Source organism: Lontra canadensis, unplaced genomic scaffold, assembly GCF_010015895.1.
Source record: "Lontra canadensis isolate GAN:19392208 unplaced genomic scaffold, GSC_riverotter_1.0 scaffold32, whole genome shotgun sequence".
In the NCBI taxonomy this organism is placed as follows: domain Eukaryota; kingdom Metazoa; phylum Chordata; class Mammalia; order Carnivora; family Mustelidae; genus Lontra; species Lontra canadensis.
In genome coordinates, this window is record NW_022631026.1 from 18,246,668 (window position 1) to 18,260,074 (window position 13,407).

The window sequence follows — 13,407 nt, forward strand, 5'->3', positions numbered from 1 at the left end:
CAAGGTTATGATTTGCTCGTTTTCTTCGAGGTGTTTTATAGTTTTAGCCTTTACACTTAGGTCTGTGGTGCATTTTCGGTTACTTTTTGTGTGCGATGTGACCCCTTACCTTTGAGGGGGGGACTTCTCTGGCCAACTGCCTCCACACTGCTCTGCTTCCGTTCACCGGCCCGAGTTACGTGGCTACACCCATCTCATCTGCGCGAGGCTGGACAATGTATCAAATGTAGACTGTAAACCTTTTCGGCCATAGTCCTAAACAAGTCAATTCTATTGCTTCGCTTTTCAAATAAATGGATCTGGCGATTTTTCACCCGCGAGGATTTAGCAGGGTGACCAGCGCGAACGGGCGCTGGTTCTCACTCCCTCCGGGACCTGCTCCTAGGACTGCAGTCCCGAGGGACTTACCGGCCTTCGCCCCCTACGTACCCCAGCCCCCAGCGAGTTTGGGCTCTCGGGGGAAACGAACCGGCGCCCTTCGCGTCTTCCCGCTGGCTCCCGCGGCCCGCCCCTCGCCGCGCCGCGCCGCGCCCACTCGGCCCCCGGAGCCGCCCTCCGCGCGGGAGCCGGGGCGCCCGCCGGGCGATAACGCCGCAGGGCCGCGGCAGCGGTTGGAGCTGCCGTGCGCCATGGCCGCGTCCCCCGGAGCGCCCCGGGCCCCCGCCGTCGAGGCGCAGCCGCCCCAGCCGGACGCGCGCACCTTGGACCGCGGCTCGGTGAGCGCAGAGCGAGGGGGGAGCCGGGGCTGCGCGAGGGAGGTGGCGGGAAGGGGCGCCGGCCCCGGCGTTCAGGCTTCTGAGCCCCCCTAGTAGAGCCGAAAGGCCGAGATACTCGGGAGCACCAAAGAGAACAGGGAAACCGAGTCCCAGACTATTGAGGTAACCTGCTGCATTGAGTCAGCTAGGCTGGCAGGACGGGGCCAGTCTCTGGTCTCCTGATTCTCAAATTAGGGCTCTTGCCCGCCACAGTCCAGGTCTTCCCAGAGCTCTCTGGCCCCCGGGCAGGTAGGACTTCCCGCAGCGTGTGGGGGGCCGCCTCCCCTCCCCAGTCTCCGAGAGCAGCCTGGCCCCGGGCTCGCTGGAGACTGTCCGCAAGACGACTTCTGGCAAGTAGGCCCCCCAGTGAGGGAGGAGGGCAGGTGGGAAGCCGGGGGTGTCCTCAGGCCGTCCTCACCCCTGCGTGGATGGGGCTGTGTCCAAGAGGGGGCAGGACCCAGGAGCTTCGTGGGGACAAAGCTCCATCGCTTGCTCCATGCTCAGCGCGACCGTGGTCTGTGGCTTCACTTCAGCCCCTCAGTTCTCACCCTTAACTCAGTGCTTCCTGTCAGACACCTCAGAGTAAAGGCCCGTGGCCCCCAAGAAAGAAAGGGAGATAGGGAGGCCCCCTGGGGACCCTCCTTTCCCAGGGAGATTTAGAAATTCAGGAGGAGATGAATGGCAGGAGGGAAAACCGACCTTGGCCAAAGAAGCGCCAGCATTTAGTTCTCATAACGACCTTCTCCGCATCTTTCACCCCATTTTACATGGGAGGAAATGAAGCCCAGTCCCGCTGAAGTGCCCTAGAAGTACCTTCTAGTAGGGCTAAAAGTGGCACACAGAATTTGAATCCCAGTTAGTCCAATGCTAAAACTTGTGCTCGGTTAACTGCGAAAGACTTAAGAAGTTCAAGTAGGTGAAACTGCTGTCCACAGGGCTCCAAGAGTAGTTTCAGCCGGAAGTTCTCTTTCAAGTGACTTGTGTGTGCCAGAAGCTTGCTAGGAGGGTTGGGGGGAGGGGGGCAGAGGCACAGGGGGTGCTGTGGGGTTATCATATCGGATTCTGCCTCTTACTAACAATTTCTGGAAGTTGAAATAATGTTCACACAAGCGTCAGAAAAGGAGAGGACATCCTGCCTCGTGTGTGGTTTTCTTCCGTGGGTAGGGAGAGTGTGCAAAGGATATGATAAACCATTATCTGGCAAGAACCTCCCTTCAGAAGTGCCCATGTGGGGTGTCCTGCAAGATACTAAAATGGGTGAAGTCATAGTCCTCTCCACTCTCCCTCCCATCCCCAAGCAAAGGATCAAAAGGAAGGATTCCCAGCATCTTTTGAAGAAACAGCCTTTTCCCTAGTCTTCATGACATTGATTTCTTCAACAAATGTATATAGCATCTGCTATATACCAGACATGGTTCCAGGTAATGGGGACATGGTGGTGAATAAAAATTATAGCGCATGCTCTCAGAGAGTTTACGTTCTCTTGGGAGAGGCAGGAAATAAATGAGAATGTATCAGGTATTAGGTACACTAGAGAGAGAGTTGGGTAGTCAGGGAAGGCCTCTGTGAGGAGATGACATTCAGGCTTGAATGGCAAGGAGTCAGCTCTGCAAAGACTGAGAGGAAGAGCCCTCTAAACAGAAGCAACAGAAAGTGCAAAGGCCCTGAGGCAGCAACAGGCATGTTGGTATTGAGGCATAGCAAGGAAGGTACCAAGGTTGAGGAGAGCTGTCTGAAGTGAGGTGGGAAAGGGGCTGGGGGCTGTTTGGGTGGGCTAGATGGGAAGGACTTGGAATTGTATTCAAACTGCAGTGGCAAGCTGCAGTTGGAGAGTTTTAAGCAGAGATGAGACAGGATAAAATTTATGTTATAGAAAGATCACCTTAGCTGCTGGATAGAGTGTGGACGGTGGGGAATGAGCAGAAGCTGGGAAGCCACTTAGGAGGCCACTGATAGATTTGGTGAGGGAATTGGGAAAGAGAAATCAAGGTTTGTGGCCTGAGCTGCTGAGTGGACATTGGACATTGGGGCCATTTAATGCAATAGGGACAATGGAAATCAGCAGCTGTGTTTTGACCATGCTAAGCTGAAATGCCTGGTAGGCAACCATGTGGGTCTGTTAGTAGGCAGTCGAATATTCCAGTCTGGAGTTCACTGGATAGCTTAGGGCTTATGAGATATGTATCTGTCTCACGCACACGCACACATGCACTCACATGCACACACACACCACTTGGAGTCATGAACATTACTTTATTTCAGTGGTGGGCTAGTAAACAGTCTCCCCAGGAAAATAAAGAAAGCAACTCTGATTTGTAGTGTTTGCTGATTCCTGTGGTATAAATTCACCAGAGCTGATTTCAGGCTGCCAGTGGTTCGAGGACTGGCCAAGGTCCTGGACATTTAACCATCAGCTCCTGCAGCAAATAACACTCAGCTTCATCAAGACACCTCTTGAAACTGTCAGGAATACTGTGTTTGACACAGAAGGCTTCAGGAGATACAGTGCTTTATTCAACGTCACACCGGGAGTTGGTAGCAAAGTTGGGAGCCTCCTGACCCCCCTGTTCACTCTGGTTTGCTGACTCAAGAGAACAAAGCAGACTGCAGGAGGAAGCACTAAGAGGGGAAAAGGAAGAACTTGTCCCGTGGAATGTGGGATCTTTGAGAGGTCATAGCTTAGGATTTTTTCCCCCTCTCTGTCTCACTTCCCTTTACGATGATCTAGGGCAAATGAGGACTGAGAGGTTTCTGGAGGAGCCCTCAAGACAAAGGGACCTCAGGATGCTTATGGAGGCTCAGGAGGGTACGGGCGACTGTTGTGTATCTGTGCAGGCTGGGGGCTTAGCTCCTCTGTTCCCCCCCAGGACAGCAGAGCCGGTCAGCTCTCATTCTGTACCAAGGTGTGCTATGGCATTGGTGGGATCCCCAACCAGGTGGCCTCCAGTGCCACAGCCTTTTACCTGCAACTGTTCCTGCTTGATGTGGCACAGGTGAGTGTGGGAAGCAGCCCAGGGCCCCCTATTCCCATCTTCCTTGGTACCCAGTTCTCCCTCCCCGACCTGTACTACCCTGGATAGATGGCACTTCTTTCCCCAAACTGACAGTAAGTCAAATGCCTTTGAGGGCAGCCCCCTTAAGGATGTTTACTGCAGGCTGTTTGTGGTGAGAAATGGGGAAACTATGAATGCCCAACAATATAGAAGTAGTTGATTAATAAGTTGGGTAAGAGCCACATAATGGACAGTTGTGTAGTCATTCAAAAGGAAGAGCTAGTCTGTACCAGGTGGCTTGGAGGGAGTTGCATGATGCACTGTCAAGTGAGAAAAGTTGCCTTTACAGTATGCAAATTGATTCTATTTTACCAAAATAAAGACATGCCCCATATATATAGGTACATGGGTATGTGAAATATGTGACTATATGTGGTTCAGATACAGGCATGAAGAAAATAAATTACAAATAAATTACAGAAGGACATACACAGGCTGTTACTGTTGCCTATAGGAGGGAATGGTGGAGGATAGAGAGTAAGCAGAAGGAAAGATTTCTCATACTGTACCCATGATTTTGTTAAATGACACTCATATGATCTCATTTATGTAAAATTATAAATTATGAATGCACAGAAATAAATGCCTGAAAGGGTGATCACCAGAATGCTCTGGCAGTTATCTCAGGATGGGGAGACTTCAAAGGAGTTTTGCTCAATATTTTTCTGTACTGCTTGAATGTTATTTTATAATGAGTGTGTCATTTATGTAATCAGAAAAATTAATAAAACATTGTCACTGTGAAACAAAAAGTCTACCTCTGTCACCCTTCTTGTACAGATGAGGGTCCCCAAGCCTTCTCCAAAAGCGACTGGGCAAGAGTGGTAATGGGAATGTGTGGTAATGTGTGGCTGTCGGCTCCTCCCCTCCCCCTCTCTTCACTAGCGCAGCTGTGCCCTGAGAACCTTCTGGATTTGTAGACAGGGAAAGAGACCTCACAGACCTTTCTCCTGGGAGGTAGGCAGGCCCAGACACCCTCTCTGACTCTGCCAGGACTCGGCCATCCTCCCACCTGTGCTTTTCAGATCCCTGCTGCCCAGGTGTCACTTGTCCTATTTGGAGGGAAGGTGTCTGGGGCAGCTGCCGACCCTGTGGCTGGGTTCTTCATCAACAGAAGCAGGAGGACAGGGTCTGGACGCCTCATGCCCTGGTGAGCTGCCCCATAATCCTCAGGGTCCTGGCTTCCAACCCTGGCCTGAGGCCACTGGGTTTGTGACAGCCCCGCTTCTTAGTGGAAACCCGTGTGGATGGTGAGAGGATCGGATGGTTCTAGGTGGCGGCGCCGGACTAGGTTAGGCTGAGCCAGGGAGGAGTTCAGAGACATTCCTGGGGACTCTCCGTCACCACGAGGCACAGGGCTGGACAAAGCCTTGTAGGCTCCCGGGCCTGACTAGGGGGTCTATGTGTAGCCAGGGTGGGCTGGAGGCCTTGGAAGTCCTCATGGAGGATAGGCCTCGCTGGTGCTCCAGGGTCCTGGAGACTGGGAATGGCAAGGCCAACCCCCAAATGCCTCCCGAGTTCTGCAGTGAATGGCCCCAAACCCCCAGCTACCGCCACAGCCCATCAGCCACCTCTCCCTCTCCTCCTCCGCGGTGGGCACACTGGTAGTCCCAGCCCAGGGCTCCTGTTGGGGGCGGATGACTTCTTCACCCAGAAGGGTGTGGTGCTTCCAGGTTTGCCCTTCACAGGCCTCATCCCGCTGCCCCACCTCCGCTGTGCTTCCACAGGGTGCTGGGCTGCACGCCCTTCATCACCGTGGCCTACTTCCTCCTGTGGTTCCTGCCCCCCTTCACCAGCCTGCGGGGCCTCTGGTACACGGGCTGCTACTGCCTGTTCCAGGCCCTGGCCACGGTAAGCCGGGGGCCCCGCTGCTGGTCAGTGGCCACCGTGAGGTGTTGTGTGGAGGGGAGAGGGTAGGTGGCCCCGAGGGACCCACTGCCCGCCGCGGCTCACCCCTCCCGCCCTCCGCCCCTTACTCTGGGTTCGGGGGATCCTCCCAGACGTGCCAGCCGGGGTCGTCGGGGTTGGGCCTGGGGGCGGCGGGGGCCAGCCTGAGCCCGGCCTGGGCGACCGCAGTTCTTCCAGGTGCCCTACGCGGCGCTCACCATGCTCCTGACCCCGTGCCCGAGGGAGCGGGACTCGGCCACCGCGTACCGTGAGTGCGGGGCGTGCGCGCGGGCGGGAGGCCGCGGACCCCGGGCCCGCCAGCGCGCGTCACTCGGCGCCGCTCTGTCCCAGGGATGACCATGGAGATGGCGGGGACGCTGATGGGAGCCGCCGTCCACGGGCTCATCGTGTCGGGCGCCCACGGGCCGCACAGGTGCGAGGACGTCGCGCTCGCCGGGCCGGCCGTCGTCTCCCCCGACGCGGTGAGTGTCCCTGCGGCCCGGCCTCTGGGCGTCGCTCGCCTCTCCCGCCCTCCCGCTTCTCCAGCCGGTGCCCCCGCGGCCCGCGGCCCGCTCACCCCGCTTCTCCGCCCGAGCGCCTTCTCATTGGAAAGCAGCAGATCGCAGAGCAGCAGGAGGGGAGAGGGGTGGGAAAGGGCCACAGGCAGGGGATAGGGGAGAGGGGCTGGCGTCCCTGCGGCGCTCGGGGTGACACCCCTCCTGTGGCCGGTCCCATCCCGCCCTCACCCGCAGTGTGCACGGAGAAGGGGAAACCTGAAAGCAGTTTCCCTTCGTCTCCCCGCAAACCAGATCTCTCCTCAGCAGCTAAGTCCGCGCATCTGTTATCCATCCAGTTCCGCTCTTCTTCCCTTAAGCAAGTGATGTGATTGTCCCCGGAGCCCCGGGAGCCAACATTTACTCCTTCCTCTCCAGCCATGACCCCCCACTCCCACCCATTACCAAATCCCATGCGTGTGTTCGGCCCCAGGTCTTCTGCACCTGGCCTCCCCAGCATCTCCCGGTCACCCCAGTACTGCATCAGCCTCCCACGGAGTACCGCAGCCTCCAGCGACACCCCCAGCCGGGTCAGGGTGACATTGGAAAGGAGTTCCATCGTGGGCGGGCCCCACCTTCAGGACCCAGCCTGGGCTGGCTTCGGTTTGTGGCCTCTCCTCAGTGTTCCCTGCATCATTCTTGTCATTTAGGAAATAGCTCAGATTCACAAAAAATTATCCAGCTGCGGTTCTCCAAGTGTGGTTGCTGGACAGCAAGCAGCCTCAGCATCACCTGGAAACTTGTTAGAAGGGCAGATTCTTGGGGCCCTGCCTAGAACTCCTGATTGACAAATTTGGGGAGGGAGCTAGCAGTCTGTGTTGTTCTGAACAAGCCTTCCGGGGGATTCTGACCCCCACGGCGTTTGAGAATCGGTGGTATGAGAACAATACCACACCAGGGGCCCCGCACGGGCTCAAGAAAACATTACAGTGGAGTCCTGTGTATCCATCCCAGCCCTCTCCTCAAGGCCAGCTACAAAATTGGCCCATGAACACTGCAAAGTGCAAACACAGGGCTCTGGAAAGAGCAGGGACGTCTGTCTGTCCTTCCCATGGCCCACTGCCCTAACCAAGGGATTGCTTGAGTCGAGATGTGTAACTGATCCCACCCAGGTGCCCTCAGACCCATCATGGAGGCCGGCCCAGGACCAGAAGGTGGTGGCTTGCCCCTCCCAGACTAACTTTTTCCACGTGTTTGCCCATGTCCCCGCTCAGGCCTCCACAGGCCTCCTCCCCAAAGGTACTGGGTCGCTCTCTGGGTGGGGGTGACAGTGGCCTTGGGTTGGCCTGGCCTGGCCTGGAGTGCAAAGGAATGGGTAGCAGGAGGCTGAGAAGGCCACCCCTAGAGGTGGAGCCTCGTGTGAGCCAAGGCACAAAGCTCCAGGTACCCTGGTGAGGTCCTGTCCACCTCCTTCTTTCTTCCCCTCCCCAGAGACAACCTCAGCCTGAGCAGGTGACTGTTACTCCCATGCATGTCTTTACATGGATTTTATCACTTATGTATCTTCCCCTGGACAGCAGGTAGCACCATTTCTGTTTTCACCATTTATCTGGGTTCTCGTGTCTCACGCTATGCTGTAGCTTTCTGATCGTGCGTCTGTCTTCCGCATTTTAAGCCCCTTACAGGGGATGGACAGGAGTTAAGCCAATGTTTGCCTTAAAAAGTGAGAGCAAAAGAGAGAGGAAGGGCGCCGACCCCTGGTGGCATGGATGCCCTCCTGTTCATGCAAGAGGCACAGAGGCAGCAGAAGGACCATTCTGGGCCCCAACATCTCTGTCTCCTGCTCTGGTGATTGGGAGGAGAGACACCCAGCATCCTTGGGCTTGGACTAAAGGTCCCTCTGCCCCACTGGGAAACACTCCTGTCCTGGGTGTCCCCACTTCCGTAGGTTGGAGACATCACCCCCAGCCCAGTTCTGTCCTGTCCCACAGACTCGTCTCTACTCCATTGCAGCCGCCGTGCTTGCTCTGACTTACCCTGTGTGCACTAGTTTGCTCTGCCTCGGGGTGAAGGAGCGACCAGGTAAGGGGGTGCAGCCGGACCGTGGGAAGCCGAAGCTGGGACAGGATTCCTCTTGGGCCTGCGTTTTGGTTTTAGACTCTGCCAAGCCCAAGTGTTGTCTTCCTGTGTTGCAGACTCCTCCGGCCCAGCCTCAGGCCAAGGCCTGAACTTCCTGGCTGGGCTGGGCCTCACTGTCCGGCACCGGCCCTACCTGAAGCTGGTGATCTCCTTCCTGTTCATCTCAGCAGCCATTCAGGTACCTCTGGCCTTGGCTCTGGCCATACTGACCCTGTGAAGGTTCAGGTACAGTCTCTCGGCCCCACCGACCAGAGTTGGGCTTAAATCGAGAGAAATGGTGGCTGGCACAGGTTCCAGAGAGTCTGGTGCAGGGAGGAGAGAGACCTAGACAGAACTTGTGGGACCAGGGAGAGGGTCAAGGCTAGGCAGTAGGAAGCTGACAAAATCTGGGTAGTAAGTTCCACTAGCCGGGCAAGGGGGAGGATGGACTAGGAATGGTATTTATACCTGTTTCGGGGCTGAGTGTCCTTTGTGGGGGAGGGGACTGCATGTTGCATGATGATAGCAACAACTGGTGTTTGAGGTCTCAAAGAAGAGGCCAGATTTGCGACCCAGGCCTTCTGAATTCCTGCCATTCCCGAGACACGCCCACTTGCTGTTGGCCTCCTCAGGTGGAGCAGAGCTACCTGGTCCTGTTCTGTACACACGCCTCCCGGCTACATGATCACGTCCAGGGTGTGGTGCTGACCATCCTGGTGAGTGGTCCTGGGGTGATAGAGACAAGCTCCCGCAGAGACCTGAGTCGGGGACCTGGTGTGGTTCTTGACAAGACATGTGTAGCCAGAATTCCAGTCAACATTCTGGACTCCTCTGTGATCTTGGTCACCTGCACTCCAGCAGAAGGTGGGATAGAGACTGGGATCATAAAGTTCATAGCCACTGGTTCCAACCAGGGGGCAAAGTCAAGGTCAAGCATCCCACCTAAAAGCCAGGGCTTCCAGAAGCTGGGTGGGTTAAGGCATTGGCAGCCCCGCCCAGGCTGGGATGATTTCTCTCTGTTCACAGGTCTCAGCTGTGCTGAGCACCCCACTGTGGGAGTGGGTTCTACAGCGATTTGGGAAGAAGACATCAGCCTTCGGGATCTGTGTGAGTGAGATAAGAAGCAAGGCCTGGAGTGGGTGCAGGAAGGTGTCAGGGTCAGGGAGGTGGCCTTGGAGCCTGAGCTTCCTGGGGGCCGGCAGGGCTGATCTGTACTCTCTTGTGTCTTCAGTCCCTTGGAAAGGACCAGATGCAGGGGCTAGTAGTAAAGACTGGTGAGTGTGGGAATGATAGAGCCAGTCAGGGACAGGTGGAAGGATCAGCTGGTGCATCTGTCTCCACAGATGATGGTGCCTTTTGCAATCCTGTTGGCTGCTGTACCCACAGCACCTGTGGCATATGTGGTGGCTTTTGTGTCTGGCCTGAGCATTGCTGTGTCCTTGCTGCTACCCTGGTAGGCTGGGTGAAGGGGAAGGGATGTGTCCATCCTCACGGGTATGCCCTCTTTCACGTTCACATGTCGTCCCAGGCCCCCTGTGCCCAGCCTGTGCTAGGGAGGGGCTCTCCTACCTGCAGGAGATGGAGGCCACCAGTTCCGTCCTTGGAGCTCTCCTGGAAGGGCACTGGATGGCAGGAAGTGTGGGCAGCTGTGTTGGGGGAGGGAGCTGAAACGCAAGCACCTGTGGCCAGGCTCTCCGTGGGCCAGTCCTGGTCCTGGGCAGCAGGAACCCAAGGATGAATCTGACTTGGTCTCTGTCCTCAGAGAGCTCTCAGGCTGGTGGCTTCAAGGGGATAAAAGGGATAACCCTGCAGCCCTCTCCCGCAGGTCCATGCTTCCAGATGTGGTGGATGCCTTCCAGCAGCAGCATCAGCATGGCCCGGGCCTGGAGACCATCTTCTACTCATCCTATGTCTTCTTCACCAAGCTTTCTGGCGCAGGCGCCCTGGGCATCTCCACTCTCAGTCTGGAGTGAGTCCCAGGGTCGGGCTATATTAGAGGCACAAACACTGAGCGGGGTGGGAAGAGTGCGGCAGAGTTCTCAGTTCCATCGGTGCTCCCTGGCCAGCCCAACTCTCCCTTCCATCATTGTTAAGCTGATCTGGCTGGGGAACGACTCCTAGATTCAGGGTGGTGTGGGGGTGGAGTATCGGGGAGCCCTCCTTCCAGGTCCGGTGGGATCAGAGCTGGAGGCGGGGGGATGCTGTTTCTCCAGGTTTGCAGGCTACGAGGCAGGAGCCTGCACGCAGGCGGAGCGGGTGGTGGTGACCCTCAAGGTCCTCATCGGGGCCGTGCCCACCTGCATGATCATCACCGGTCTGTGCATCCTCATGGTGGGCCCCACACCAAAGGTGCCGAGCCAGGACCCCTCCCGCCGGCAGAGCCTTCAGAGGTGGGCACCCCACGCACATGGGTACACACGGCGGGGTACCAGCAGCCAGGCGCGCACGAACGTGTGTCAGCGTGAGACTAACAGGCCCACCGTTGTCCCTGAGACATTTACGAGGTCGAACACTCCCACCCTTGCAGGCTCTTCCCACAGACTCGTCACTCTTCAGTGATGCCATATGCTCCTGGATTTTTTTTTTTTTAAGATTTATTTAGTTATTTTTTCAGAGAGAGTGAGGGAGAGCATGAGTTGGGTGGGGGGCAGAGAGAGAGGATGAGAAGCAGACTCCCCGTGGAGCAAGGAACCCCATACGGGGCTTGATCTCATGACCCTGAGATCATGACGTGAGCTGAAACTGATTGATCCACCTGGTTGTCCCTGCTCCTGGACTTTCCTTTTTTTAAAGATTTTATTTATTCATTTGTCAGAGAGAGCGAAGAGAGAAAGAGAGAGAGAGCATAAGCACAGGGAGCAGCAGACAGGGGGAGAAGCAGACTCCCAGCTGCTGAATTCTGTCCTAGGACTCCAGGATCATGACCTGAGCCGAAGGTGGTTGCTTAACTGACTGAGCCACCAGGGCAACTGAGACACCTAGGCGTCCCCTCTTTTTTTTTTTCTCCAGCTACTCTGCACATCCCTTCTTAGTCTCCCTCCCTCGATTATCTGTTGGATGCGGTATGGAAGGGCTCCCTCCTCGGCCCCTGCTCCCTTTGCTCTCCATAATGCAGGCACCTGGTCCCCGAGCCTGATCTGGAGCCCTCTTATGCCTGGTGACTCCTAAAGCTGCCCCTCCCGCCGGACTTCCTACAGGTTCCAGATCCACATGTCTGGCTCTCATTTGCACTCACCCCCTGATGTCCCACAAGCATGGTGTCAGTTTCAAAGAGCCCCAAACTACTGAACTCATCTTCTTTCCGAGTGGGGCTCCTCCCCCTGTGACGGCACCATCCTCTCCCCTGAAAGCCGAAAGCCGGGTCCTCTTCTACACTTTGCCCCGCAGGTTGTGCTGAGTCACACTCTGAACCTTGTTCTTCTGGCTTCCAGGGCACTGATCCCACGGCACAGGGATGAGAGGCCTACTGGCTTTCCCAGGGGCTGTGGGGATCTTGAAACTGGGGCTGTGTTTTATTCGTTTCTGCCTGCCCGGCCCAGCCCAGCACAGAGGCCGAGGCCACGCCGGGGCCGCAGTGTCAAGACGTCTGGCTTGGCAGCTTTCAAGAGCATGTGGCCGCCTGCTTGGAGATGCTCCCACACCCACAAACACCAGCACACGCCCACACAGAGGAACACAGGGGGTCGGCAGGAAGTGGCACTGACGTCGGTCCCTCATTCTCCGCGTGGATGCTCAGACTGGCCAAGTAACACACGTCCACAGGGGTCTGTGGCCCGACATGGTCCCCCTCCACCCTCATCCATCTCTTTGGTTTCTTTCCCTTTTCCAGGAGGACCAGCTACAGCCTCGCTTGAGGTCTGACCTCGTGTGGGCTGGAACCGCAGGAGCCAGTGTCTTCCGGGCTCAAAGTCCTTCTTTCTTCTCGGTCCCTTAGCACGCCCATTTCAAGGGTTACATGTGACCCATCTTTCCCCCGGGATATGGAGTTTCAGGGACATCTCCTGAAGGGACTGGCCTGGGCCCCAGGACCCTCACCCACCACTTCTTGCTTGTTGACCACAGACTGTATCCGATAGGCCTGTGCCCCAGACCACCCAGCTCCTGGTGACTCTGACCTGGAAAGCATCCCGAGAACAACTATTCCTGGAAAAAGGAAGGCCCACCCCCTGCTCACCTGACAGGACAGACACACAGACGTCTTGTTCTTCCTGACACCCCAGTGGACACCTGAGAGGGAGGCTGACAGATACCACATGAACGGGCAGAGTGGGACAGAGGGACTTGTTGGGGATGACGTCAGGAAAGACGCAAATAGAGACACTGAGACCAACAGACCCCAGAAGGAGCAAATGGGGACAGCAGCGGGGGAGGAGACCGAGCAGAGCACAAGAGGCGTTTCTCAAGGCTTTCGGGTCGTTCAGATAAGCCGGCAACAGTTTCTGGAATCAGACACAGACTGAGCTACCAAACATCAATCACCTTTATGAACAAAAGTTATTTTTGTGGAAATATTTTTCTGAAATTGTATCTTATAAAAGCACAAGAACCACAGTTTTCTAAAGGCCATATCTTTGGGGGACGAAAGATCCACCGAGGTTTATTTTTAAAATACATATATCTATTAAAGGCTTTATCTTCTACTAGGTCTATAAAATATGACTATGGCCATCCCTTTCATCCCACCTCCTGGGAAACCACTGCCCAAGGAGGGAAGGGAGAGGATGCCTGATGTCACTGCACCTGGCTATCCAGTCCCCTGCTCTGTCCCCTCCATGGGGTCAGCTCTCCGGAGCTTCCCGCAAAGGCTAGCCCCCCTCCCACTTCCTCATTAGACCTTTGGCTGCCTCTTAGTTCCAGACTCTCGCCTAAGACTGTCAGAGCTCAGACTCACACTCAGACGGGATGTACCCCTCAAAGCATGAAACATCTTGCTTCCTCTGCAAACACCATAGCCCAAGAAGGAACCTGACTTCCGAGTGAGAGTGCACAGTGTGACCTGCTCTGTATGACGCTTGAACTCTCTGCCGTCGTGCCCCTGACATGGGTATCTGATCCTTGAGGTCACAGGGCATCAGGGAAAGAGCTGGGCCAGCTTCTCTT

The 13,407-nt window shown here is 56.1% G+C and overlaps 1 protein-coding gene across 2 annotated transcripts; it reads left to right on the plus strand.

The window, feature by feature from the left end:
• Positions 1-222: 222 nt before the first annotated feature.
• MFSD2B (major facilitator superfamily domain containing 2B) lies at positions 223-12,947 on the plus strand. Of its 2 annotated transcripts, XM_032866934.1 has the most exons (14): positions 223-716; positions 3,623-3,748; positions 4,834-4,958; positions 5,536-5,659; positions 5,885-5,963; positions 6,047-6,177; positions 8,181-8,271; positions 8,385-8,506; positions 8,940-9,023; positions 9,334-9,414; positions 9,651-9,760; positions 10,133-10,276; positions 10,521-10,697; positions 12,137-12,947. In XM_032866934.1, exons 1-14 carry the CDS (start codon positions 294-296, stop codon positions 12,159-12,161), a joined length of 1,842 nt encoding a protein of 613 aa, XP_032722825.1. In that variant the 5' UTR covers positions 223-293; the 3' UTR covers positions 12,162-12,947. The 2 variants fall into 2 exon arrangements, with proteins under 2 accessions (XP_032722825.1, XP_032722826.1); XM_032866935.1 differs by lacking the exon at positions 10,521-10,697.
• Positions 12,948-13,407: the final 460 nt, after the last annotated feature.